At 34.6% G+C, this 26,239-nt stretch overlaps 1 protein-coding gene across 1 annotated transcript in view; it reads right to left on the reverse strand.

Moving 5' to 3' along the window:
* The window catches only part of Il1rapl2 (interleukin 1 receptor accessory protein like 2), a 577,524-nt gene that overhangs the window by 266,317 nt on the left and 284,968 nt on the right, over positions 1-26,239 (reverse strand). The window contains exon 4 of the mRNA XM_048458168.3: positions 15,979-16,053. Within this exon, the coding sequence (XP_048314125.2) occupies positions 15,979-16,053 (75 nt within the window). The remainder of the gene's footprint in view (positions 1-15,978; positions 16,054-26,239) is intronic.

The following is a 26,239-nucleotide window of genomic DNA, read 5'->3' on the forward strand; positions in this document are numbered from 1 at the left end:
AATTCCCTATGGAAGAGTACAAATAGACTAAGCAATTAAAGTGACTGCAATAAAAAAAAAAACATGATCCTTTCATTATGGTCCAGTAATCCTGAATTTAGCAGATGGGCCCTGATTAACGGGCTTCAGAAGTAAATGATCAAAAATGTTCCTAGAGAGGAAGAAGAACATGGCAGAAAAGGTATATTTTTTCATAGTTCTACTTAATTGTATTAATCCCGCAATTTCAAGCTTGCTATCTTTTACAGTTTCCATACTTTTGCACACTTGAAGTTGTTCACACTGCTTGAACAATCCTCAGGAAAAAAGTGCCCAGTTCTTGGCCATAGAGAGAAGCTAATGAAAACAAAACCATGAACTACCAAAGAAGAAATCAAAAGTTTTAAAGCTGTTCCTACTCCAATGCCACAAGTGGATAAAAATCAAATACTTGGTGTGATGCAGAGAAGAAAATATGCTTAGTTAACTGAATTTACACTAAAAAAAACCCATCAATTTGGTTAAAGTGGTTTGTGTTGGTGGATGGGATCTACAACTTGCAAAGAACTTCAAGCTGGTATTTCTCCCTGATAGCTCGACAGTATTAGTTTTCTTTTTCTGAAGGACAAAAAAGTGAATGATTTATTTATCACTGACCACAGAACTAATGATTATGGGCTCTTTCACATAGTAACTCCTGTGAAAAGGGTTGGAGAGTTTATCTAACCACAAGTTTAAAAGACTAGCCAACAGTGTGATGTGGCTGCTGAATAGGCTCATGCAATTTCAAGCTACATTTATAAGGATAATGATATCTTCTATGAATGTGCTGCTTTTTACTGTAAAAAGTGCTTGCAGATGGATGATCTCATTTTACACTGTGGCTGGAATATAGGAAGTCAGTTGTCTTATGCTCTAAAGGAGTTATGTATCTCTGATAGGTATATGGACTCATATTTTAAGATTTACACTGACATTCTTTATTAGACAATGTCCAGAAAAGGAAAGACATAATATTGTAAGGTTCCTTTAAGAATGTATATACATACACACATACACACACACACACACACACACACACACACACACACACATATATATATATATATATAAATTACACATGCATATATACATGTAGTATATGATGTTCATGACCCTGTTAGCATATTCAGCTATTGGAGGGACTAAGGAAAAAGAACAGATTGATTCTGCATTACAAGAAGAAATTACAGCTCAACATAAGGAAAAACTTTGCAAGGAAAAGTAATACAGTAATGAAACAGACTGCTCTCTAGGAAGAGCAAGGTTTTGATTGTTATAGGACTCTCTGTTCCAGACAACACTCTTAGGGATGTTCCCAGAGGAAATTCTACATTGCCTCGTTACAACCAAAAGTCATCGAAATTTCTGTACTCCTCTGTATTCTGAAGCGCTCTCTCTCTCTCTCTCTCTCTCTCTCTCTCTCTCTCTCTCTCTCTCTCTCTCTCTCTCTCTCTCTGTTTTCCTAAACCAGTGAGTTTTATTGGGTCACGAAGAGGACTATGGGTGAGGGGTCATTTACAGAAACAGAAATGGTTCACAGAGAGCATCACCAAAGCTCACTCTAGCATGGGTGAGAGCTCACAAAAGCTCAAAACCTGGATCACGTGGAACAACCTGCAGGAAGCTCAACAGAATAGAGATGTCTCTTTCAGGAAACTCAGGTGACAGTCTGAGCCTCTTCCACATAGCTCAGCTGATCTCTTCTTATTTCTGATGAGAGAGAGGGCTGGTCTCTGCCCCTTTCAGACTATCTGGCAGTATACCTAAGTAGTCCTTACTGTGCAGCACTTTTCATTGGAATTCCACTGGAATGCTAAACTCTGGACAAGAAAATGTGATTGGAAGTCCTGTCTATACATGACTTTCTATGCTGATATTTAATGCCACTAAAACCCTCAACATTTTGTTTACTTGGCTAGATAAGTGTAGGAATTCCAGGAGAAGACTTTGAAAGGTTTTATGGGGATGGTATGAGCTGCATGGAAAGTTATTTGAATACCCCAAAAGAGACCATATGTTATCAACAAGTAAATATTTTCCATGTAATCTTTGTTTCTTTTAAAATATTAGTTAATATTTTAAAACAATATGGAAATATAAGTTTCCATATTTTAATCTTTGTTTCTTTTAAAATATTAGTTATTATCACCCTTACTAATAAAACTACCAAGGTTCCTTCCTCTCTAAATATGATGGATTTTTTTCCTTATTTCTTTAGACAGTTAACTATGTAGCCAAAGATGACCTTGAACTTCAGAATTTCTTTCCTACTTTGCAAAAGTTGAGTGCTATGACCATGAGTGTGTGCCACCATGCCCAATTTATACAATCAACACTGGGGTTGAAACCCTGGCCTTCACAAATGCCTGGGGAGACTCTACCAAAAATGATAAATCTTCAGTCACACTGTACTTCTTAAAAGCTAAAAATACAATCCTTTCTAAAAATGAATTTTGAAAATGTAAAAGAATTTAATGGGACATATCCAGTGAAGGATGTTGTCAGACATTTTTAGTTATCACAGAAAAGCAGATATATTACCTGTGATTCCCATCAATTCATATATCTGTGCATTTATTCATATACAAGTCTGTGGATATATATATATATATATATATATATATCCCAAGTTACTAAGCTTCAGACAGTGTACTTACTGCTTGGAATGAATTAACCAACATCTCTAATTGTAAAGGTCACAGTCTAGTAAAGAGAGACAGATGGACCAATAAATAAAATTAAAAGCCAAACATGCTAGGACAGAAAAATTCAAACAATGCTGTAAAAATATTGATAAAATGAGGAATAAGTTCTTTCTGTGACTGTGGTCCACTGATGGCGAAAGGTATCATTGGGAGTTGATGATAAAGCAAACAGTTGGCTATTACTGGAATATTGAGTGCAAGAAGAGAATAAAACTAAAGTAGGTGGCTGCCTCTGATCAAGGTAAGGAATTTTGTTTTCTATGCTACCTGAGTGAAAAGAGGGAAGTAGGCGGAATGAGCAGAAGGGAAACTGTGGTTGGTATTGAGTGAGAGCAGAATAAATAATGAAAACAAAAAAGAAAATTACTGATGTATTAAACTAAAGACAAATGATACAATTTCCAGTTTCATTTTGCTATGCAGTGATAATGCCATAGAACTGGAGGCAAAGAGATCAATTTGAATTTATTATAACACTTTTTCCTGCAAGAAATAATGGAGCTGAATTTAAAATTGTTGAGTAATGATTGATGTAGAATATTCTAAAGAATGTTTAAATAATGTTGGAACAATATGCAACACAAGGCAGAGGGAAGAATAAAACCACAACTTAAAACCAGATACATTGAATCAGGTAAAAGAGAAAGTGGAGAGGAGCCTTGAACTCATTGGAGAAGAGTCTTGAACTTGTTGGCATAGGAAAAAACTTTCTGAACATAACCTATTTTAGGCACTAAAATCATCAATTAACAAACCGTACCTCATGAAACTGAAAATCTTCTGTAAGGCAAAGGACACCATCATTCATTCAAAGTGGCAGCCTACAGATTGGGAAAAATTTTGCCAAATACACATCTGTTAGAGGGTTAATATCGAAAATATACATAGAACTGAAAAAGCTAAATATCAAGAAAAAAACCAATTAAAAATGAGGTAAAGATCTAAGGAGAGAATTTTCAAATGAGGAAACACAAAAGGCTGAGAAACACTTAAATGTTCAAAACCGTTGATCATCAGGAAAACGCAAATCAAAACTACTTTGAGATTTCATCCTATACCCACCAGAATGGCTAAGATCAATAACACAAATGATAGCTCATGCTGGTGAGGATGTGGAAAAAGGGGAACACTCCTCCACTTCCACTGCTGGTGGAAGTGCAAGCTTGTGCACTCACTTTGGATATCAAAATGGCATTTCCTCACAAAATTGGTAATTAATCTACTTCAAGATCTAACTATACCACCCTTAGGCCTATATACAAAGGATGTTTCATGTTACCACAACAATACTTGTTCAACTATGTTCTTTGATGCTTTATTCATAACGAGAAATTTGAAACACCCTGGCTGTTCCTCAACAGAAGAATGGGTAAAGAAAATATGATACATTTACACAATGGAATATTACTCAGTTTTTAAAAAAGACATCATGAAATTTGCAGGCAAATCAAAGGAACTAGAAAAAAATCATCATGAATGCGATAACCCAGACCCAGAAAGATAAAAATAGCATGTATTTGCTTTTATGAACATTTTAGCTTTTAAATAAATCATAACCAAGCTACAGTCCACAGAACCACAGATTTTAGGTATATAGTAAGGGTGCATTTACACAATGGAGTATTACATGTTAAAAAGAATGAAATAATGAAATTTGCAATTAAATTAATGGAACTAGAAAAACTCATCCTGGGTGAGACAACTCAACCAATGACACAACGACAACAAATATGGTATATATTTGCCTATATCAGGATATTAGAAATTAAGTCAATAATAATTGGCCTACAATCCATAGGACCACAATGGTTAGGTATAGATAAAGAGACTGGGGTCAAACAAATATTCCCTAGGAAAAAAGAAATAGAATAGAAAGTTAAGGGTGGATGCAGGGGGACTGCAATGGAAGGACAAAGTGAAGTACTGTGTGTGTGTGTGTGTGTGTGTGTGTGTGTGTGTGTGTGTGTGTGTTTTATTAGATTGACTTACATATGTTCTGCAAAATAGCAAACATTTTAAAATGTTTGCACGGTGGAGAAGCTAGGCCCTTGATAACTGTCCAGTCTATGAGACTTGGAGTCTCAGAAGTCCTAATCTGACACTGAAGGCCTGGAGGGTTGCTGGAGAATCAGTAGTCATATAGTATATTTTTGGAGCCTGAAGAAGTTGGGTTCTGTACAAGTAAAGGATTTTAACAGCAGCAGTAGCCTATACAAAAAAAGTATGCACTTCCCAGCAAGAGGAAGGCAGGCAGGCAAAGCGAAGCTTTCTTCCTGCACCTTGTTTTATCGAAGGTGCCACAGGATGGTGCCACACATATTAAAGTGGGTCTTCCAGCTTCCCATCATTTGATTTAGAAAAATCTTTCACAGGATTTTCTGGTAACTAGCAATTTTGTTGATTCCAGATCCAGTCAAGCTGACAACCAAGTTTCACCATCACAGCATTTTTTCTATTTCTAAAGAATGTGTCACTGAAATTTTGATAGAGATTTCAATGATATGTAGCCCTACTGTGGACATTTAAAAAATATTGTCTCCCAACTGATGAACTAAAGATACCTTTCCTTTATTTTTTCGATGTGCACGAGTGTCTTGATCACATGTATGTACCATGTTTGCGCATGGTTTCTGTGAAGGCCAAAAGAGAGTTTTGGATCCCCTGGAGCTAGAGTTACAGATCATCAAACATCAGACATCAAATAGGAACTGAGACTCAAATCTGGGTCCTCTGAAAGAGTAGACAGTGCTCTTAACCACTGAGCTATCTCTTCATTTTCAAAAGTATTATATAACTTCCAGGGTACATGTCTTTTACCTACTTAGTAAACTGTGTTTTAAAACACGTTATTATTTTTACACTTTTTAAAACTAGAATTCTTAGTTTGCTTTGTAGATTACTCACTGTTAGTCTGTAAAAGCACAGCGCTCTTTCTGTATATATTCTATGTCCTGAAGCTTTGTTTAATTTATTTGATACAATTTATTTTAATTTTAAATTTTCTTCTACTACAGAAGAAGGCCATGTCACCTGAGAATAAAAATACTTGTACAGGCTTTTCTGATCTTGGGTATCTTTTATTTATTGATTGACTTGTTTGGTTGCTTTGGTTAAGACTTCATGTACCAACTCGATTTAGGAGAAATATCAAACTCTAAGGATCTTTACTCCCACTTCTTGTTCATCATATAGGAAAAACTTACAGTTTTTCAACATTCCGTATATAATTTTCACTATGAGTTTCTCATATATGACCTTTATTCTGTTCAAGTAATTTCTTTCCATTTCTAATTTGCTCCATATGTTTTTATCATGAAAGGTTGTTGAGATTTTTCAAAAGCTTCACGCACAGCTATTAAGATGCTTATGTGATTTTCATATGGTGAACCATCTGTACATTCCAGGGTAAATCCAACTTGGTCATGGTGCATAATCCTTTTAACATGCAATTGAGTTCAGGTTGCTGGTATTTTATTGAAGATTTCTGCTTTTTTATTCTTTAGGAATATTGATTAGCTTTAGTTTTCTAGTAATGTCTTTGTCTGGTTTTGCTAGTTGGGTAATGTTGGTCTAGTAGAATGTGTTTGGAAGTGCCTCAACTTAAATGTTCTAGAAATATTGAGAATTGCAAATAATTCTATAAATGTAAGGTAGAATTATCCAATATATATATTCCATATGCGTCTGGAATATTCTTTATTGTGAAACTTTTTATTACTTATCCAATAGTCAAATTCATTATTAATATCTGTTCAAACTTTTTCTTTATGATTTGGCTTCCTTGATTTACAATTCTAGGAATTTACCCATTACCTTAAAATTATTCAAGTCATTGTCTATATGTTTTTAACACCATAGAAGTAACAAAATATTGTGTCATCAATTATTTCTATGCTTTTATTTCTGATTCTATTTATTTGAGTCTATTCTTTCATACTTACAATTTAATCCAGGGATGCAAGCTTTGCATTCTATGCAAGTTATACATCTGACCTACAGCAATAATGTCGCCTTCCTCTGAAACAGTTTTGTCAATGTCTTAATAATGAAGTGGTATCTAGTTTTAGTGATTTTTTTCTATTTTGTTTTTATTCTCTATTTTTATTATTCCCCTTCTTCCTCTTCTTCCTCCTTTACTAAATTTGGGCATTTAAACTTAATTTCTTATTTAGAATTACAAAGCTAGATTAAAGATTGATTGTTACTTTGAAATATTGACTCTTGTTTAAAGGGGTTACTAACAACTATAAACTTTTTTGTTAGTGTATTAACTGCATGAGGGGCTTTAATTATATTTCAATACAAGCACATAGTGTATTTAATCATATTAACCAATTCTAGTAAATTGTGTCAGTCCTTCTTACCCTTCTCCTATTTTACTAATAGTCCCCAGTAGTCTTTCACATGCCCCAGACCCTGATTTTATATATGACATAAAACATGCAATACTTATCTTTATGGAACTTTTTTATTTAACACAAAACTATAACGCTTAGTATTATATTTGCTGTATCTCATAGGTTTTTAATGTTATATTTTCATCTCTTTTTGTCTCAAGATATTATCTGCTCTCTCTAACTTTTGAGTCCTTGTTTAATCCATTTGTTGTCCAACGACTTTCTTTAATTTTCCCATATGAATTTTATCTTTTCTTCAAATATTTCGATTTCTAGCTTTATTCCATAATGAAAGGAAAAGCTACTTATTTTAATTTGAGCTTTCTTAAATGTGTAAATAGTTGTCTTAGGACATAGCACATGATAAAACCTGGGATATGTTTCAGATGTATTTTTAAAAAGACTCTGGATGGTATTTCAATGTTGTGAAGAAAGCTTGTTATATGCCATTCTGAGTCATTTTGATTATAGCATTAAGTTCTATTAGTGTGTGTGTGTGTGTGTGTGTGTGTGTGTGTGTGTGTATGAGAGGGAGGGAGAGAGAGAAACAGAAAGAGAGAGAGAGAAAACATGAGACAGAAAGTGATATTTGGAGTGTAGAATTATCACTACGATTATTTTTAATTTTTTTCCCATGTAATTCATATATGCCCATTTATTTAGATCCAGCTTATAGAGGCTTGTTTGGTTAGTTTGATTAGGTCATATGACTCTGTTTGCTATGTGTTTCAAACATTGCATTGTAGTGTGTGTTTACAAACTCGATCTGAAGAAAGACCTACATTATCCAGTCTAATTAGAAATTCTTAAGATCTTTCAAGACATTTAGCATCCAATGGGGTTTTTTTTTTTTGCGTGTTATCTGGGCTTATATTGATCATTTTTCAGTTATAGAACTTTTCCAGGTTTTATCCAGGAATGCATAATTTATTTACCCTTTTTCTATCAGTCTGTAGTACTATAGGTCCCTAAGCATGTAGAGGCTGCTTATTCCATTCACATTCAGTAATGTGAGACAGAAATTAATCTCTTGGGAGTCCCTCACACAAAATCAGAATATTAGATGTACAGGAAGTTATATAAGAAAGAGACACTGATAGTTATGTTTACAAAAAAAGATATACAGCAAGGAAGTTGAAAGAAAAAGGAAGAATTAATTAAAAACAAATGTTATGCAGAGTAGATTACATACACTAAAATAGTCCCCTTGAAAAAGACAGCTGGACAACACTGATAGAATTATTTATTGACATATTCAGACACAATGGAAGTCAGAGTGTTAAGCAGAGACCAGAGCTTCATGGAAAAATGTAAACACAGTCTTGCCCTTGGCAAATGAAAACTTAACTCTCACTCAGCTCTTTTGTATATTACAAGGAGGCTGGATCTCCTGTTCTGCACACTATACCTTTCCCCACCGCTATTAGCGCATCACTTGCTCTCTTTTGTCTTTCATGTCAAGAGTTCTTTTTCCATCAGAAAGTTGTAAGAGCTGAATGCTCAGGACTAAATATCGGGAACAAAAAATAACTATTGCATTGAGGACCAGTGTGGAAAGTTTACAAGTGTTTGTTTTTATATATAAACAAAATACGCACTTAAGAGAACAGGTGTTTTTAGATTAATAAACTACTTAGTTGAAAAGGGAAGTAGACACAGGGAGAACTAAATAAATAATCTTTGTAATACACTCATACACATATAATAGCAGGTTAATAATAAGTCTAAGCTAACACATAAGGATCAGGTTAATAGTCAGTGATTTGCTAGTGAAGCAGTTGATCCCTCTTACGTATGTTCAGCTAAAGTGCCTGTGGGTAGTATAAAAGACTTTAGTTACTATATATGTCCATGGTTAATGTTATTTTGTATTTACCCTATTTTACCAAACTATTAATGGAATTAATTAAATGGTGCCTGAAAAGTCTTTGAGTTCCTTGGAGAAAAACACTGTGTAAATTTGAAATGTTATTAAAATTCACCCTTCCCCTTCTTTGATGCTCTTATTTAGCATGAGTTTCTTTCCTTCCTGAGTGCTTTTATTTTCCCATAATTGATAAAAGCAGGTTTTAAAACGGGGGGTTGTAAAATGATTTCTTCTCTAGTCTATAACCTCATCCCAAGCCAGACTCACACTTTTTGTGTAGTGCTAACTCATCATCAAAGTAAGCCTCAAGATACACTATGGTTGACACTGCAACAAGTTAAATGTAATTAAACATCTTGGCTATAAATGGAAAATTACCATAATAGCAAAGGGTATACTATAAACACATCTGCAACTAATAAAAAACTTAAACAGTCTGATATAGGCCCTCAGTGAGCCAGAACTCTTCTGTTAATGGAAATGAAGTATATTATAATAATATGTAAAATTTAAATATACATTAGACTTAGTCCCAGGTTACCATAATATTCATAAACTATATCAGCATATTTGGTGACAATTATCACCCAAAGGTACATTGATATAGTTTTGATATGTTTTGTTGATTGTTAATTATATTACACATCTTTTAATGTATTCATTGACTGTCTGTATACCTTTTTGGAGAAATGTCTATAGCTCATTGTTTACATGATAAAAATGAGCTGTGAGTAATTACAAACTTTTCCAGGCTAGAAAGCAGTTTGTAAGTAATAAAACCAAATTGGCAACTTACAATTTACTCATAGTGCCTACTAATGTTAACCATGTTGTTATTTCAGTTTCATCATACTGGAAGCACTATGAGTATCCACTATGATTTGATTTAGTGAGAAGACAAATATTATTAAATGAACAGCACTTTGGCTTTTCGCCTTTGAAACCAAAGCTCCAATTCCTTTCCAAGTGGTAAACTAATCCGGAAACTGTAGGGATACCTAACAAGTGGCTATCAAGCACAAGGCAATAAAGCAAAGTTTCCTCTGAGAGTGTATAGTTAAATGATCAGAAAGCTATATAACATATTGTCAAAAATCATTTATATAGGGAGAGTAAGCAAGAGACAAAAATAAGTGAAAAGCTAAGAACGTTCTACTACTGGAAAAATTTTTAATGAATATGTGACCACTGAGGGAAGACATTATTCCCCCAAAGTTTATCTTGTCTATATTTCACAGAATATATCAACTATGAGGTATATATTAGTAGTTCTAGCTTCTAATCTACAGCACTCAATGACTAATGGATGCTTTTCAATGTCTGATGCTGGAAAACATAGAGTAATAATTTTTCACTATATATAATTCTACACCTTGAACTAGGGTAAACACATATATTCTCCCTTATACCTAGAGTGGTGTATATACTTTTATATAAATACAAATGACCGTAAATGACTTTACCTTATACTTTAGCTACACGTCTAGAACTCTGAAGGAAGTGTCTAGCACATTCACATATGAACTACCCTTAAATGTCCTCGCAGTTGAGGTAGAAGAACATCTTTGCATCATTTAGATAATTCCTTAAATATCCTTTATACTTTAAAAGCATAAGCATGAAGTAATCACTGCAATTTTTTTGCTCCCTTATAAATAGACTTCTTCAAGACATGACTCAGACATGTCAGGCGTGGTTTACAGATATCTGGTGTTACTAAAGAAATTCATGCTTATAATTCAAGCACTCAGGAGGCAGAGGTAGGAAGATCATTCTCTCAGGACCAGTTTGGACTATTTAGATTTCAGGGCCACCTTGATTTAGATAGTGAGACTCTATCTCAAATACATAGGGGTGGGGATATAGCTCAGTGGTTAAAAAAAAGTTGTCTAGCATATGCAAGGCTCAACCTTCATCCTCAGTATTGCAGTAATCATTATCATCATCATTGTCATCATCATAATAAATATTTTTGTTTTCAGCATATACACATCATGCAAATACCAAATTATGACAAAGTTTAATGAAATAATCATGTATCCCTTTTCATATCAATAATTCTCTCTTCGTGATTTTAGAATAATTAGTTGATCTCCCTTGGTTTGCTTATTCTCTGTAAACTTTAGAAAGGGTTGAATAATTTTAATTATTTTGATAAGCTAAACTGACTAAAATGTGTAATAGATTTCGCCCTCTGGGGTATTGTGTGTCTGTGCATGTGTGCATGCAGATGTACTTAGTGTGGGTGAACTCAGTTATTCATGTATGTGTAGTAGCCAAAGGTCAGCTTCAGGTATCTTTCTTTATCACTCTCCATATGACTTTTTAAGACAGTGTGTTTCACTGAGCCTAGGTTTTGAGGTTAGGTTAGAATATCAGGCCAAAGAACTTCAAATTATATGACTATATATGGCCCCGATTTCCAAAACCAACACTAGCGTTACAGGTAGGTGCTATCACACATGATATTTATGTGGATGCTAGGGATCGGAGTTCAAGTTCTACTAATTGTGTGGCAAATATCTTACCCATTGAGCCACCTATCAGTTACTAGCAGCCCATTTTTAATATTGCTGTATTGATGTAAATAGTGGGTTTAAAAGATTTTATCTTTGGCAACTTTTAATTATTTTTAATGAATCTAGTGTTTGAGTTGAGATTAGCGATCTATGTAAAGGTGTTGGGTAGACACCTTTAATGTATTAGATTCTGCCACAGGACAGCCACTCTCCTATTTTCCATTTCAGTTTTAGGTGTTCTCACATTACATTGGAATTCTTCTTATCCAACTGCCTTCCATACTACAATAGTTTGATTGTAATTGCCCTTGTAAGCTCATAGAGAGTGACACTATTAGGAGGTGTGACTTTGTTGGAGTATGCATGACCTTGTTAGAGGAATATGTCACTGTGGTGGTGAGCTTTGAGGTCTCATACATGCCTAGTCCATGCCCAGTGGTTCAGCCCACTTCTTGTTGTCTTCTGATCAAGACGTAGCCAGCACCATATCTGCCTGCATACCACCATAATACCCACCATGATGATAATGGGCTGAACCTCTGAAACTGTGAGCTACCTCAATTAAATATTTTCCTCTGTAAGAGCTGCCATGGTCATGATGTTTCTTAATAGCAGTGGAAATCCTAGCTAAGACAGCAACTAAACTGAGTACCTCTTCACTCTAAAAAGCTCATTTCATCCAATTCTGCATCTGTTTTAATATTTTGTTATTAAAAATAGCAATATAAATTGCAATGCAATATTAATAGTTCTTGGGAAAATATTAAGTGCTTTCCTTTACGTCTGTTGAGAAATTTATTAACATTGATATAGTAAAAGTTTGTTTCTTAAATAAAAAGCTGAATTTACCTTCAGAGAAAGAAAATAAACAGAAAAGAGGAAAGCATTGGATTTGCCCATTCTTAGTGTGTATTCTCTTTCTTTTTATATTTTGTGCATTATTCCAGGCAGCTTCAGATGCATAAGCTTGTTATGTAGGAGCAGTAGTTTTCTGACTACTTTGTTAAGAATGTGTTTATAATCTCACAGTGTGTGGTTATTCAGTTAAGATTAATCTTCTCTCAGAATTATAATGTGAACACAATTTAGCAACAACCAAACTGTCATCGCTTTGTCAGCAAAAATGTATGTAAATTTCTAGAACCTTGTGGATGACTAATGGATTACACTATAACAGAAAGAAGTTGAGATTTTTATTTTCCTCTGGAGACACAACAAAATATCTGTACTGATGCCAAATCTATGTCCTGAAAGTATTTATTTTTACTGAAAAATGTTGTTAGACTACCTTTAGGGATAGCCAGAACTGAAAACAGACTGTAACCCTCAAGTTCCTTATATTAAGTTATTCTACACTACAGTTTTTAAAGCTACCTGGAAATTCATGCTCAATATTTCCGATAAAATTTTCTTTATGCATAATGAGAATGTGAGTGTTCTTCCGGAGGGGAAATGGAATTAAAAATGATCTAGATAACCTAAATTTTGTTCTTTTTAATAACAGTATACCCATTGCCTAACAAAGTATCTCAATTTTAGTGACCACTGTCAATGATTTGAGTTTCTTGATGACTTTTGTGTCAGAGTCTAAGAATAGTTAGTCTCTGACAACAAAACAGATGCTAGAACAGCTGGACTGGATGATTCATTTCCAAGAAGGTTTCTTCATTTACATGTCTGATACCTTGGTATTCACTGAGCTTTTTCTCTCCACATGATTGATGTTGTGCCCATGTGACTTGAGTGAGTTTCATGTAGCTTCATGTAGCATGGTGGTTTTACAGCTGATCAAAAGACTGGAAGAGAAGTTGTAAGTTTCTCTCAACCTAGCTCCTAGAATCTCAAAACAATATTTATGTCCTACTCTATTAGTTACGTCTACCCCTGAGACCAACCAAGAGTTTGAAGAGTAACAAAACCCACAATCATATTGTAGGAGTAACAGAAACACGTATTTTTTTTTATCATAGTGTTGCCTTGAATTTTAAGAGATTACATTTTTCAGACCGTCATTTAAGAAGATGTTTAGGTATTTGGATTTGGCTATTGTATTCTTTGGAAACTTATAAACACTTTGACCTAGTTTGAAGATATCTGAAGCTTAAAAAATACACTGGATAAATTTTGGAATCTGGTGGAAATAATTTCTAGATGTTTTATTATTACTAAATTATCAATGTTTGTTATTGAATTTTGAAATCCACCCTGTTTTGTGTGAACATATATTCCAATACACACCAAAGTATCATTCTAATACTACCATGCTATATTAATTTTTTAAATTTCCTCAGACATAAACTGAGACATCCAATAAACTATTATCTTCTTCTAATTCTTTTTTTTCCTATAATGAGGTATTTTTTTAAAGTGTTTATTATTCTGACTACAGGTCTCTCATTAAGGCTCAGAAATTGATATTTATAGTACTCATAACAATTTCTTTACTACTGAGGAATACAAGGAACTTACAAAATGATTTCTCATTTGAAGAAATGGTGTCAAATAAATAAAACCACTACAAATTACCTAATGCTGTACTTGTTTAAATGCAGAAGATCTAGTGACCACTTTTGTTTTACTTTTGCTAAATGATATGGTTACTTCAATATCTTGTAGAAACATCCTTTTGAGATGAAAAATGGGTACCTCTCAATCTTTCTGTCAAAAAAGTTATGTTCAGACTAAATAGTTTGACATGATACCTTAGATATAAACTATATAAAAATATAAATTAGATAATTATAATAATTTTACAAGATGGTAATATTGGTGGGATGTGTTGTTATGTGTTGGAATATTTGTTCATACAAAGCAAATATATTGTAGATGTTGCAAACAACCCATACAAGGCTATACTTTGTGAAACTGAGTAGGATTTATCCCTTAAAAGGGTCCATTTCCTTGTTTTGAGCAGTAATTCTTAAACTTTTTTATGGAAGTGTGCACAATGGCTGAAAAGAACAAAAAGTCTTTCCACCATCATCATAAATAAAATTCATTCCAGTTTTATTTGGGATATTTCTGAAAATTTTGTTTTCTCTGCTTAGTATATGAGTTTTCTTTTAAAAAAAAAAGTCTGTTCACTAGATGTCTCAATGTAAAATAATAATAAAAGATCATGAATGTCTTTATGCAACCCCTGGAAAACCAGAGCACACCACTGACACATTTGCATCTTAATAGTGTAAGTTAAACTAATTGAGTAGAAAAAAATGTCAGTAAATCTATAGTTTTTCATTTCCTTTAACAAAATATAATGATTTCAAAAATATTATGGGAACGATGGAAAAATAATAGTCTTATATTATATCTCATCTTTTGGTTTAAACAGACTTAACATGGGTACTCACATTGTTAGGCAGCATTGAAAACCTACATTTTAGCATAGCAGACAAAACCTTAGGGACATAACTTTCTCTCTCCTCTTTTCTTTTCTTTTTTTTTTTTTTTTTTCATTTGGACCGTGGAGGGCTCAGTCCGGTGTCTCTCTCCTCTTTTCAAATTAGAATAAAATTCTCTTAATCCAAGTTTGGTTGGTAAAATCAAAACGAGAGTCAATAATTTCACAAGCAAGTGGAAATATTGTGTTTAATTAAATCTCCTTGGCTGTATAATTTGTAGGCACCCCCATGGTCACAAATTACAAAAGATCATATAATTTCTAAAATTCACTTAGCTCTTCCACTCTTCGTTATTAATTGAAAAACTTCAGATTACTAAGGTCAAGCTGAAGATAGACAAAAGCTCACAAATGTTAAGTAACATATTTTAGATTAAAGACCACATTTTGGAAGAAAACCAAAGTAGGCCTGCCCCTGAGCTTTATTCTTATAGTTCTTTCAAATCATGTGGATTGAAGGAAGGGAAGACACACACACACACATACAAGCACACAAGCTTGACGTTTTATGTTCTTGTTTGAGACTGTGAAAAGATAGTAGTACTCATAAATCAACTTGTTACTTTTCCCAACATCATATGATTCATAAATATTCAGGATCTTGTCCTTAAAATGGGTTTTAAATAACACTGGATTATGTCGTTGGAAATAATATTATCAAATCATCTTAAAGGCTGCACCGAGCCCTGTCTTTTATGAAGTGCTTAGTCTCCAGAAGTTAATGGTCTCCAAATAAAATTTTTTGGCTGACACACGTTTGCAAAGTTTTCTGTACCAATCACTGATGCAAGACAACCATGAATCTATCAATCACGGAGTTAAAAAGCTCTGTCGTATAGCATACTTAATACCCAGTGTAACAAATTAGTATTACCATTCCTCAATGCAATACAAACTCATTTCCTTAAACTGCTATTGTACTGAATGCCAGGGTTATAAATGAGCAGAACACAAATTGATTTGCATGTAATAACAGTGGCAATAAACCTTTCCTGGTTCATGCAATTTTCCCCATCTGTTAACAGAGAACAAGTTTAGGATCTATTATTATTCCCAGAAGGAGACTTACCCAGCTGGACATCTATAACACTTGGCTGATTTTCCATGGGGAACAATGGCTTGGGAGGCTTGTCTGTGAGCAAAGCTAAAAGAGAAAATGAAAGAAAGTAATGGAAAAATTGAGATAAATTATAGGGTAAAGATGATTCTACCGTGTATGATATTTAATGTTTGTAGACTTGATGGTGTGTAAACATTTATTAGATAGTGTTTGTACTTGGGCTGTTACTCTAGCCATACAATATCCATTTCCCAGCAAATGTGGAGCTCCATTGATTCCCTTAAAATAGGATATTCACACAGCTATATATTCCAACGCATTCAAACAAATGGACTGTTTATTTTGGATGCATATGCAGAAGCTTGTATGTGTCCAGAAATATAGATTGAAAAAATAAAAGCATAGAAACATTAAAATTCACATATTTGCTTTGTGACACTAAAGAGTCAAAACGAATTGCAGTGGATTTCCCGTAGCATAAACCTTGTAAGAGTCCAGGTCATCCCCATTTTTGCTCTAATATTCAGTAACACAAGACAAGACTGATAGCTCTTTAGGGACTGGTTTTAAAAAGTCAGGCTCTTTGAATCTCTGTGAGTTCAAGACCAACCTGGTCTACAGAACAAGTTCCAGGGCAGGCTATAAACTATAAAGCTACAGAGAAACCCTGTTTAGAAAAACCAAACAAACAAACAAACAAAAGTCAACCTCTGTTGTCTACCAAGTTTTGTCTTAAAGACAAGGAATTAAAATATTCTTCTTTGCTCTCTATTTATAATCTAGGTCTATGAACACTAGACTAGCACAACAAAAGAAAAAGAGAATAAACCATAGTACAATATAAGTAACATTGTATTACTCAAGCAGTATATATATATGAGATGTGGAGAAAAGAAGGTCAATGCTGGCTGAAAAGGTTGAAGGAATTTTTAAGTAGGGACTTTGATGTCAACGTGAAACTTAAAGGATAAAATAAAGGACCTTAGTGATGAAACGTATCAAGAATGATGTATAAACAAAGGAACCACCTGATGAGAAGGAATTGAATGGGTGATGTGAAGAACCAATTGTTCATGGAAGGAACAATACAAATTGGAAATGACACTACATAGATAGAGAAGGACTCAATTCTGAAGGGTTTGAAACACACCAAAAGATTGGGACATGATATGGTAGGCTAGAATGTCATTAGTGATTCTTGGAGGAAAACAATTACTCAAAGGTCAACTGAATCTAATGATGGTGGCATGTGGGATATGCTGGAGGGCAACAAAAGCGAATGAGAAAATGGTAATAAAGGCGAGGCAGGGTGAAGCAATGAGTAAGACCACGAGTCTGGAAACACAAAAAAAAAAAAAAAAAAGAAGAAGAAACAAAGGTAATTAGAAGAAAACAGCAGAGGAAAATGTCATATGTACTGTTGTCAGAAAGACAGTCTTATCTCATCCTATTATTCGTATCTTGAATTCATTTAAATTACTACTGTTTTCATGTCTTGCTTAAACTATATAACTAGATCTTGCCTCCTTAAAATGTTTTATAGGTCCTTTTAATACACAAGAGGCTTAGCTATGGGGTAGATTACAAAAGATAATAATTAAATCATAATTAATTAACTGTTTGGAAAATCTCTGCTGATGTGAAAAGAGTCTATCTCAGCATTGAGTGTTGATTACAGGGGACTATCTCAGTGTTAAGTGCTGATTACAGGATATGTACAGTTATAGAAATAAACAATTATGATGAGAATCTCAAAAATACTTCTTGATAACCAAAAATACATCAAAAATATACGTAGAAAAGATATTTATATAGCATAAGCTCCATCTTCTTTAACTGCCCATGATAGAAAAAAAATGCTAAATGAATTGTTTTCATTTTTCAACAAATCTTCATTGGTAGCCAACAAAATATTATTCTTACAGAATTTAGCAATATTTTTAATTCAAGCAGACTTGTAAATAATGTATACAGACCTAAATATCTAATATACAATCTTTACAATGTATAATATATAATTATAATGTATTATAATTTCAGTTGATTTTAATAATCTGATCTTTAATTGTTATTTAGAATATAAGAAATAAAAGCTTAAACATCTGAATTCAAAATCCAATCACATATGATGCTATTTGGCTACCATAGTTCGCTACTGTCAGTAACAACCAAATATTTGAAACAACTTAAATTTCCATTGATAAAACTTTGGTTAAATAAAATTGTGGTAATTTTATATGTTTATCTCATACATTATGATACAGTTTTTATATATTTATATCATATATTATGATACAGTAGATTGAAAGCATGAGCTACAGTAGATTAAAAGAATGAGATACATTTGTAAATCTGATATAAACATATCTCTAAGACACATTGCAAAGAAGTGAGGTCATAAATACTGTATATAGCATGGTACTACTGAATATGTAACTACAAAAGTTTTAAATGTATAAAATTTAGATAAATACAGAATATTCTATTATATATATATATATATATATATATATATGTATATTACAATATATACAACTTGCAACAGTGAATTCCACTAAGGTGAGGAACTGGTTAGCTAAGGAATAGTGGGAGACAAGGGCAATGCAGAACGGTAGCCTATACAAATATTCAAGTAACATTATGTAGATGTTACTACATAATGTCCCAGTGTCATTGTCAATGGCTCTTCTGAAAGACCCCGTGCCAGCCACATTCAGAGAATCCGGCCACATTCAGAGAATCTGGTTGGATCACGTGCTCATTCAGTCCCAGTTCAACTGGCCTTGGTGAACTCTCATTAGATCAGTCCCCTATTCATCTGGATCTTGACCACCAGCTCAAAGACAAACCTTATGGCACCCCCATGTAATAATAGCAATAAGATTAGCTAAAATACATGCTACCATGGGCAGGACAGCTCATTTGCTTCTCTGCCCCCAACCCTCTTTTACAAATTTCATCTCGAACTCATAATGATCTATTGAAATCAATATTCCTGAACAACAGAGTAGACGATTACAATTTTATCAGAAAACCAATCCTAGACATTGAGAGGGAGTAATTTGGTTATAACTAAATGTTACTTTGTGATTGGAAGAATGGAAACAAGGGATTCAGTTTGATACACATGTTTCATTCTGATTTCCCTCCGCTGCCCTTCCATCTGTGGCTGCTTATCTGCTTTGTTTAATTATCCTTAAATATAATTGCTCTACAGAGCAGACCAGCACACTGGGCTTAATGTGCTACTGGAGCTGCTAAAGTCACTGTCTGTGTCTTCCTTAAGTGAGATTTTATGTGTTCAATACTAACATTCTTGAGGCGTATGCTCAAATGACCCCGTTTCTATTGAATCCAGTAGTTTCCGTCATGCACCGCCAGATCAGTCAGTGTAACAGAAATGGTTTGACAATGCCATGAACATAGTGGATATATGAATAGCATTATTTATTGAAATGGATGAATCAGTTGATTATATTGCCTTTACACTGTACACTAGTATTACAATTTTTATCGCCCTCTTCGACTTTTCATTTGTCTACTTAATTAGATTTCCAAAAAGATCAAGTGAAAGGGAGTTAAATTCAGCCATTAATTTCTGTGAATGATGCCATTTTGGAATAAGTGTGTTAGGGTCAATCAACTGGACCACCCCCACCAAGCCTATTAAGTACCCCAGCACATGAACTCACATACAGAAATCACTATTTAAAACAGCATTTCAAATCACATACCAAAATTTCTATTTTATGGCAACATTTAGCTGCTCACATCTAACAGTATCTCCTACATTTATTGGAGGACAAAGTCTAAACTGATCACTGAAGAACGTAAATTACGGTGATGACAAGATAGCCTTTAAAGTGGTGTTGAATTTTGGCTTATCCTCTAACTTATCAGCCGCACATATCAAAGTTGTTTTCCTCATTTACCATATTAGTGCACTACATTAATTTTTAAAACTGCATTCTGACGGAAATCCTCCCCCTCGAGCTTATAATTACCAAAGTTATCCTTTATAATAGTTAGCAAAGTGATCATGTGGTTGTTTGAATAGGAGCGACACACACAGACTCACATATTTGAATACTTGGTCAGTAGAGGATGGCACTATTTGCTAGCAGTTAGGAGATGTGGCCTTGTCAGAGTAGATGTGGCCTTATTGGAGGAAGTGTGTCATTGGATGTGGGCTTTGGGGTTTTGAATACTCAAACCAGACTCAGTGGCTCCCCTTTGCTTGCTGCCTGCAAATCCAGATGTAAAACTCACTGCTCTTTATCCTGCACCATGTTTGCCTGCATGCTATCATGCTTCCCCACGTGCTGATAATGGACTAAGACTCTGAAACTGTATGCAAGCCCTATTAAATTAAATGTTTTCCTTTATAAGAGTTGCCATGTCCATGGTGTTGCTTCATAGCAATAGAGCACTAAGACTATGTGTGCCAGTCCTATCCAAACAACCACATGATAACTTACATAGATTGATTATTTAGCATTTTCTGCTACTATGTGCCATTCTAAGGTATTGCATTACGTCTGGCAAATAACTTGCACATAAAGTTCCATAGATTTCATTCCCAAAGCTGCAATGAGACCTTTCTGATATCAGCATGTCCACAATATTCTCCCTACTACTTTCCACTTCCATTGTGAGGTCTACCTAACCTCCAAGAAAAACAGCCCTGATAACCACAGAAGCAATTTTTTTTCTCGTCTGAAATCCCAAAGCATTTACAAGTTCTTTGAACTATTCATTTGGTAAATAGCAAGCATTACCTTGAATATAAACTAATCCTCACTTTATGTGGATATGCCAAGTTATCCCAAATGGGTTTTTAATCTTCTGGATGAAGATCATGCCTCCAATAAGTCAGCACACAAAGTTATATTTGACCTTGGATAACAAATAAAAACAATCTGAAAACTAACTTTCACTAGAAAATAGGGCTTCCCATGGGCCTCTTTGATTGCAAGGAACACAATTTTGCTGATTACAGCAAAAGGAGAACTTATCATGGGGCTCTCTCAAGGATGGTAGAGAAATCTGGGGAACTAGGTCTAGGAATGAAAGAAACTAGGCCAGGATTACAGACAAGAAAGACTAAATAATAGTTTCATCCTATTTCCATAATTGAGTTAAACTGGTTTTAGGACTTCTCAACTGTGTTTTACTTTATTGTGTTTTTTTTTATTCTGTCTCACTTTGGTCACACTTTAAAAACATTAAGAAAAATAAACAGAATAGACAAGTTTTGAGTTTTTATTATAATCAAGAAAACATACATATCATGATAGAAAGAAGAATCCTCTAAAAGCAGGTTTGCTCAGCTTCTACCTTACTAAAACTTATTGATAAACTGGCAGTTCTCAATCTGTGGGTGATGACCCTTTGGGGATTGAAGGATCCTTTCATAGAAGTTGCCTAAGATCATTGAAAAATGCAGATATTTACTTTACAATTTATAACGTTAGTAAAGATGCACTTATGAAGTAGCAACGGAAACAACTGTATGGCTGGGGACACTTGAGGAGCTATGTTAAAGAGTCACAACATTAGGAAGAGTGAGAAACCCTGTGCTGGACAATTATTTATCAAAAATGACTGGTCTGTTCATTGCTGGATGTATTAGAACCTCTGCTCAATCAGATTTCAGCAAAACCTATCATAATGATAGATGTTGGCCAATGGCCCAAGGGGAATAAAATCGTCCTTGGTAATAATTCCCAACCAAAAAGGAAATGTAAGTTGGTACTAAAAGGAGAAATAAAAAGTAGATAGCTAAGTCACAGTATGGTCCTATTTCATTAATTTCTATGTCAACAATATTTTCTGAAAGATGTACTATTAATAATGTGTGTTTTTACCACCCAGATTCATTACTCATGGCAATGTGAATTCACTAGACAAAACAATGGTATTTGTTCAAATACATTCAAAGCTCCAAAATAGTGATGAACCTTTGCCAATGGTCAGAAACTATTCACTGGACTCGTGTGTCTTCCAAATTCCACAAACTCATAAACTAACCCCAAAATGGAGGAGGGGATGGGGTCATAACAAATCTATGCATAGCCCCAAAATGGCAAGGAGCATGAGAATCATAAATTAAGTGATGCTGTGAGGGAATTAAAGACTTTAGGAGGAAAATTAGCAATAGCCTCTCTAAATGAAGACAAAGGAAGCTCTTCCTGAGCATATTAGATTTCAGAGAAGCCAGATATCTTGTAAATAGCCTTCAAATTTTCCTACAACCACGAAAAGAGATTTGCCAAGTTTAAGCAGATCGTTGATTAGTGTGAAGATTTAAGATATCCAACACAGAATTGATGCAAAAGTTTTTGAACTCTGACCATACCAAAAGTAGCATTACTCATTGAAATACTTTGCATTTTTTTTGTAAATTAGGTGACAATTTCCCATGGCCAAGAATATATCTTTCTGGGAAATCAAATAAATAGATTTCATTATTCTAAATACGGTGCGCACATTTTACTATTTAATCTAAATAAATTTTTATTAGAATTACAAAGATGAAAATCTTCATAACTTAGGCAATAATCCAAGAAAAACACACACAATTATGCACATTCACTACCAGTCTTTCCCAAACCTATAAACAAAACCAGAATCTGTCACATATAATGTGTCTCCTTTGTCCTATTTCTTGTTCTGTGTTTCTCACTTCCGAGATTTTTCTCCAGCCTTTAAGTATCCAAGCTTGCACATCTCCATCAAAATCAATTACAAAGGTGCCTTTTATTATGAATTTCAGCCACTTGTACTTCAGTTCCTTTTATAGACTTGCCTTTAATTGTGGGGGTAATGCTTTATTCCTTTGTAGGCAATTTACAGGAAAACACTTGCTGGACCCCACTGTGCTTCCCTGCATTCATGCACAGTACAAGGAAAGTAAGATTTTCTTAAAAACATGACTTCTGGGTTTTAAACAGAGTGGTTCTTAGTAGAACTCTATGAAATCTGAGAATATTTTCTTTGATACTATAATTGGATATTTTATGACTAATTCTTTTTCTTTGTGATATTTTAGGAAAGAGATACTGGTAATATTTCAAGTAAATAAATATCTTTGAAAAGTCAAACTGTTTTCAGTTCAGTCTGCTATTATTTCTGTCAACTCTTCACTCTAGCAATTAATTTGTAAAATGATTTTCACTACAGAAATTATTGTCTACTCCGCTTTATTTGTAACAGCAGACAAAATGATATGAACTATTTATTAAGCCTGTTTACAAAGGTGATATTTTCTCTAGATGTCTCAATTATGACAAAATAGCTGTGCAGGACTCAGGAAAAAAAAAATCAGTGATCCTCATAATTGTTTGAAGAGTTTGTCAAACCATCAGTTACTCATTTCACTTCCCTATTCCCCACTGAAAAATCCTTTTTAATAAGCAACATATTGATGATGACAATGGATTATGTCTTTTACATGTGTATTAGAAAGACAAAATTGTTAATAACCACTAACAATGAGGCAGATAGAAATCATATTCAGAAGATTATTTTGAAATGCACATTTTTGCTGCACACACACACACACACACACACACACACACACACACACGACACACACACATTATCCCTGACACAATTTAAAGTCACTGAAAGCATTTACCTTTTTTCCAGCTAGAACAAAAAGTTGATCATCCCCTTTAATAAACAAAGGGTCCTTTAACAGGGAGATGATAAGGTCCTGAGGAAGTAAGATGCAATTCACTTAGCCATTGCCCCTGTACAGCTCAGAGCCTTGGGGCGACTGGTTCAGGGTCTGTGTCCTTCCTTGCAATTCAGAGGATGTGCCCTGAGGGTAGTGAATGGTCAGGGCTGCTGTGAAGTTGCCCTCAGATGACCTTTTCTCTAGATCCCATATTTATATCCACTAATACTTGAATTTGAGTAATGCACGGGCTTGGGGAAAGCTTTAGCACGAAAGTAGGGCAATTTCTTCTCAACGCCATTTGACACGGGGTCTCTCTCTGGAGAGAAGATTGTTTGTTCAGCACAAATCTGCTCAGACATAAAGCAACTTCTCCAAACTTGAAAAGAAAACAACCTTGGGGAGAAATGGAAATTTAAACAGAGGTTGTTATGGTAGCACCCACCCTTCTCCTTCACAATATATTTTTCACTGGTTTTGCCTTTTCTGTCTCAGGTAAAATATTCACCCTCTTTCTCTAAAATAGTACTCCCAGGACTCATATTGCTGATTTCAAATAAATTCCATGGTTGTTATTAAAGAAATTTACAAAACAGTATATGTTCTGATTCTGCATCGAATCTGGGATATAGTTAGAATTAAAACAAATACGAAAGGTTAAGCATTACAGGTGGGTCATTTTATATCTGCACTAAGATCATCATTTTCTGTTCCCATCCCCCACCCCTCACCACCAGAGAACCTGAGAACTGGAGAACTGGCCCCGTCCCTTGATCATTGCTGAAAGGGGTGAACTAGTCAGGGCAATGCTGGAGAGCTTGCTTCCTGGTGAGAATAAGGGAGAGCTGGTGGGCTGATCAACCCTGAAACTTTTCAGGCCCAGACCAGGGCTATGAGTTGACCAACTCTAACACCCACTCTACCTGTGATATGCTGGGGCATGCACATGAAGGGGCCCGGTCCTGGAGACTCAAAGCTGCAGGATCTCCATGACACAAGGCAACAGCAGGATATCACATAGGAATCCCAGTGAGGGTACAGCATTGAATGACAATGTAGCAGACACCAGAGGCCTTGAATCGTATCAATGACTCTGCAATGAACACTTGCAAGTAAAGATGTGTGGACTAAATGGTTTACTGTGTGACTCACTGTATCACACTGCAGCTTCCATGAAGAGATTGATTTTTTTCTCCTTTTTTCCCTTAAATTTTATTATTTTATTTTCGGGGGTAGATTGCAAGACCAGGGGGCAGATATGAAGGTATGGGGAAATGAATGGGATGAAGGTGCATGATGTGAAATACACAAAGAATAAATAAAAAGAAAGTTTAAAAGCATCATCATTTTCATATGTGGTTGCTGATCTGTGAAAATCTAGAATTTCACCCAGATTAAAATACATAGGGATATAAGATACTGAACGATATGTAATTTTGAAGCTAGGTAAACCCTTAAAGTTTTGACAGATGAAGAAATGGAATGGCAGAAATGAAATCGATATGTTCAGCATCATGTCGCACATTCGTCTTAAAAGGATTAAAATTCAAGATTTTAAAAGTCTAATATTTTTGCCACTTCACAATGGTTAACATTCAGTCATCATAAATTTAAAACAGGGTGCTTTTAACATTTTTTTTCTCTTTCAATCCTCATAACATATAAAGCAAGTTCTACAATTATCAATGTTTGATAAGTAAGAAAGAGTATGCTCACCAGGATTAAATTATTTCCTCAAATTTATTCAGCCAGTAAATATACTACTGGTCAAGGGCACAAATATATCTTACCCTTGAGTGCAAGTTGGTAGCCATTCTACTACACTGCCACCTCTAGTCACTCTTCTTAGATTTAGCATAGCTTATTAGAGACAAATGTGGTAGCATATACTTGTCATTGCACCATAGTTGAGACAGAAGGATCTCTACTTTTAAGCTATCTGAGACATGTAGTGGATTTTAAGCAAGCTGTGCCTGTATAGCGACACCCTTTCTCAAAAAAAGAAAAGCAAAAAGAAAACCATATGGTCCTATGCAAACATTACTGTCTATGTGACTGAATTAATGAGATTTTGTATGATGGCCTAGTTTCCTGCTACAGTTCCCACTGGATTAAAATAAAGGTGGTGTTGGGGTTGTATAAACCATACCTAGGAGAGAACTTCGTTCCTCTCCTTTTTTGGAGCCCCATTTCTTCACATTTATCCCTCTTTCATCCTCAGTGCTAGCCAGGACAAGTGAAGCCCTTCTTACTTCATAGCGAATTTCTCCTCCTCCTCCCTTTTATTGGTAATTTTGATTTTGAACTTGATGGGATTTAGAATTGTGATGGAAATGAATCTCTGGGCATATATAAAAGGGAGTCTCTAGATTATGTTAACTGAAGTTTCACCCTGAGTGTGGGTGATACCATCTGTAGGACTGGAGTCTAGGGCTGAATGAATAGGACAACTTGAGCTGAGCATAAGACTTCATCTCTTCCCCTCTTCCTGAGTGCCAGTGCAATGTGACTAACTGCTTAGAGCTACTGCTGCCATGACTTCCCCGCCATGTTGGACTGCAACCTCAAAACTGTAAGCCAGAATAAACA

The sequence above is a fragment of the Myodes glareolus genome, chromosome X, assembly GCF_982192425.1.
Source record: "Myodes glareolus chromosome X, mMyoGla1.1, whole genome shotgun sequence".
NCBI classification, from domain to species: domain Eukaryota; kingdom Metazoa; phylum Chordata; class Mammalia; order Rodentia; family Cricetidae; genus Myodes; species Myodes glareolus.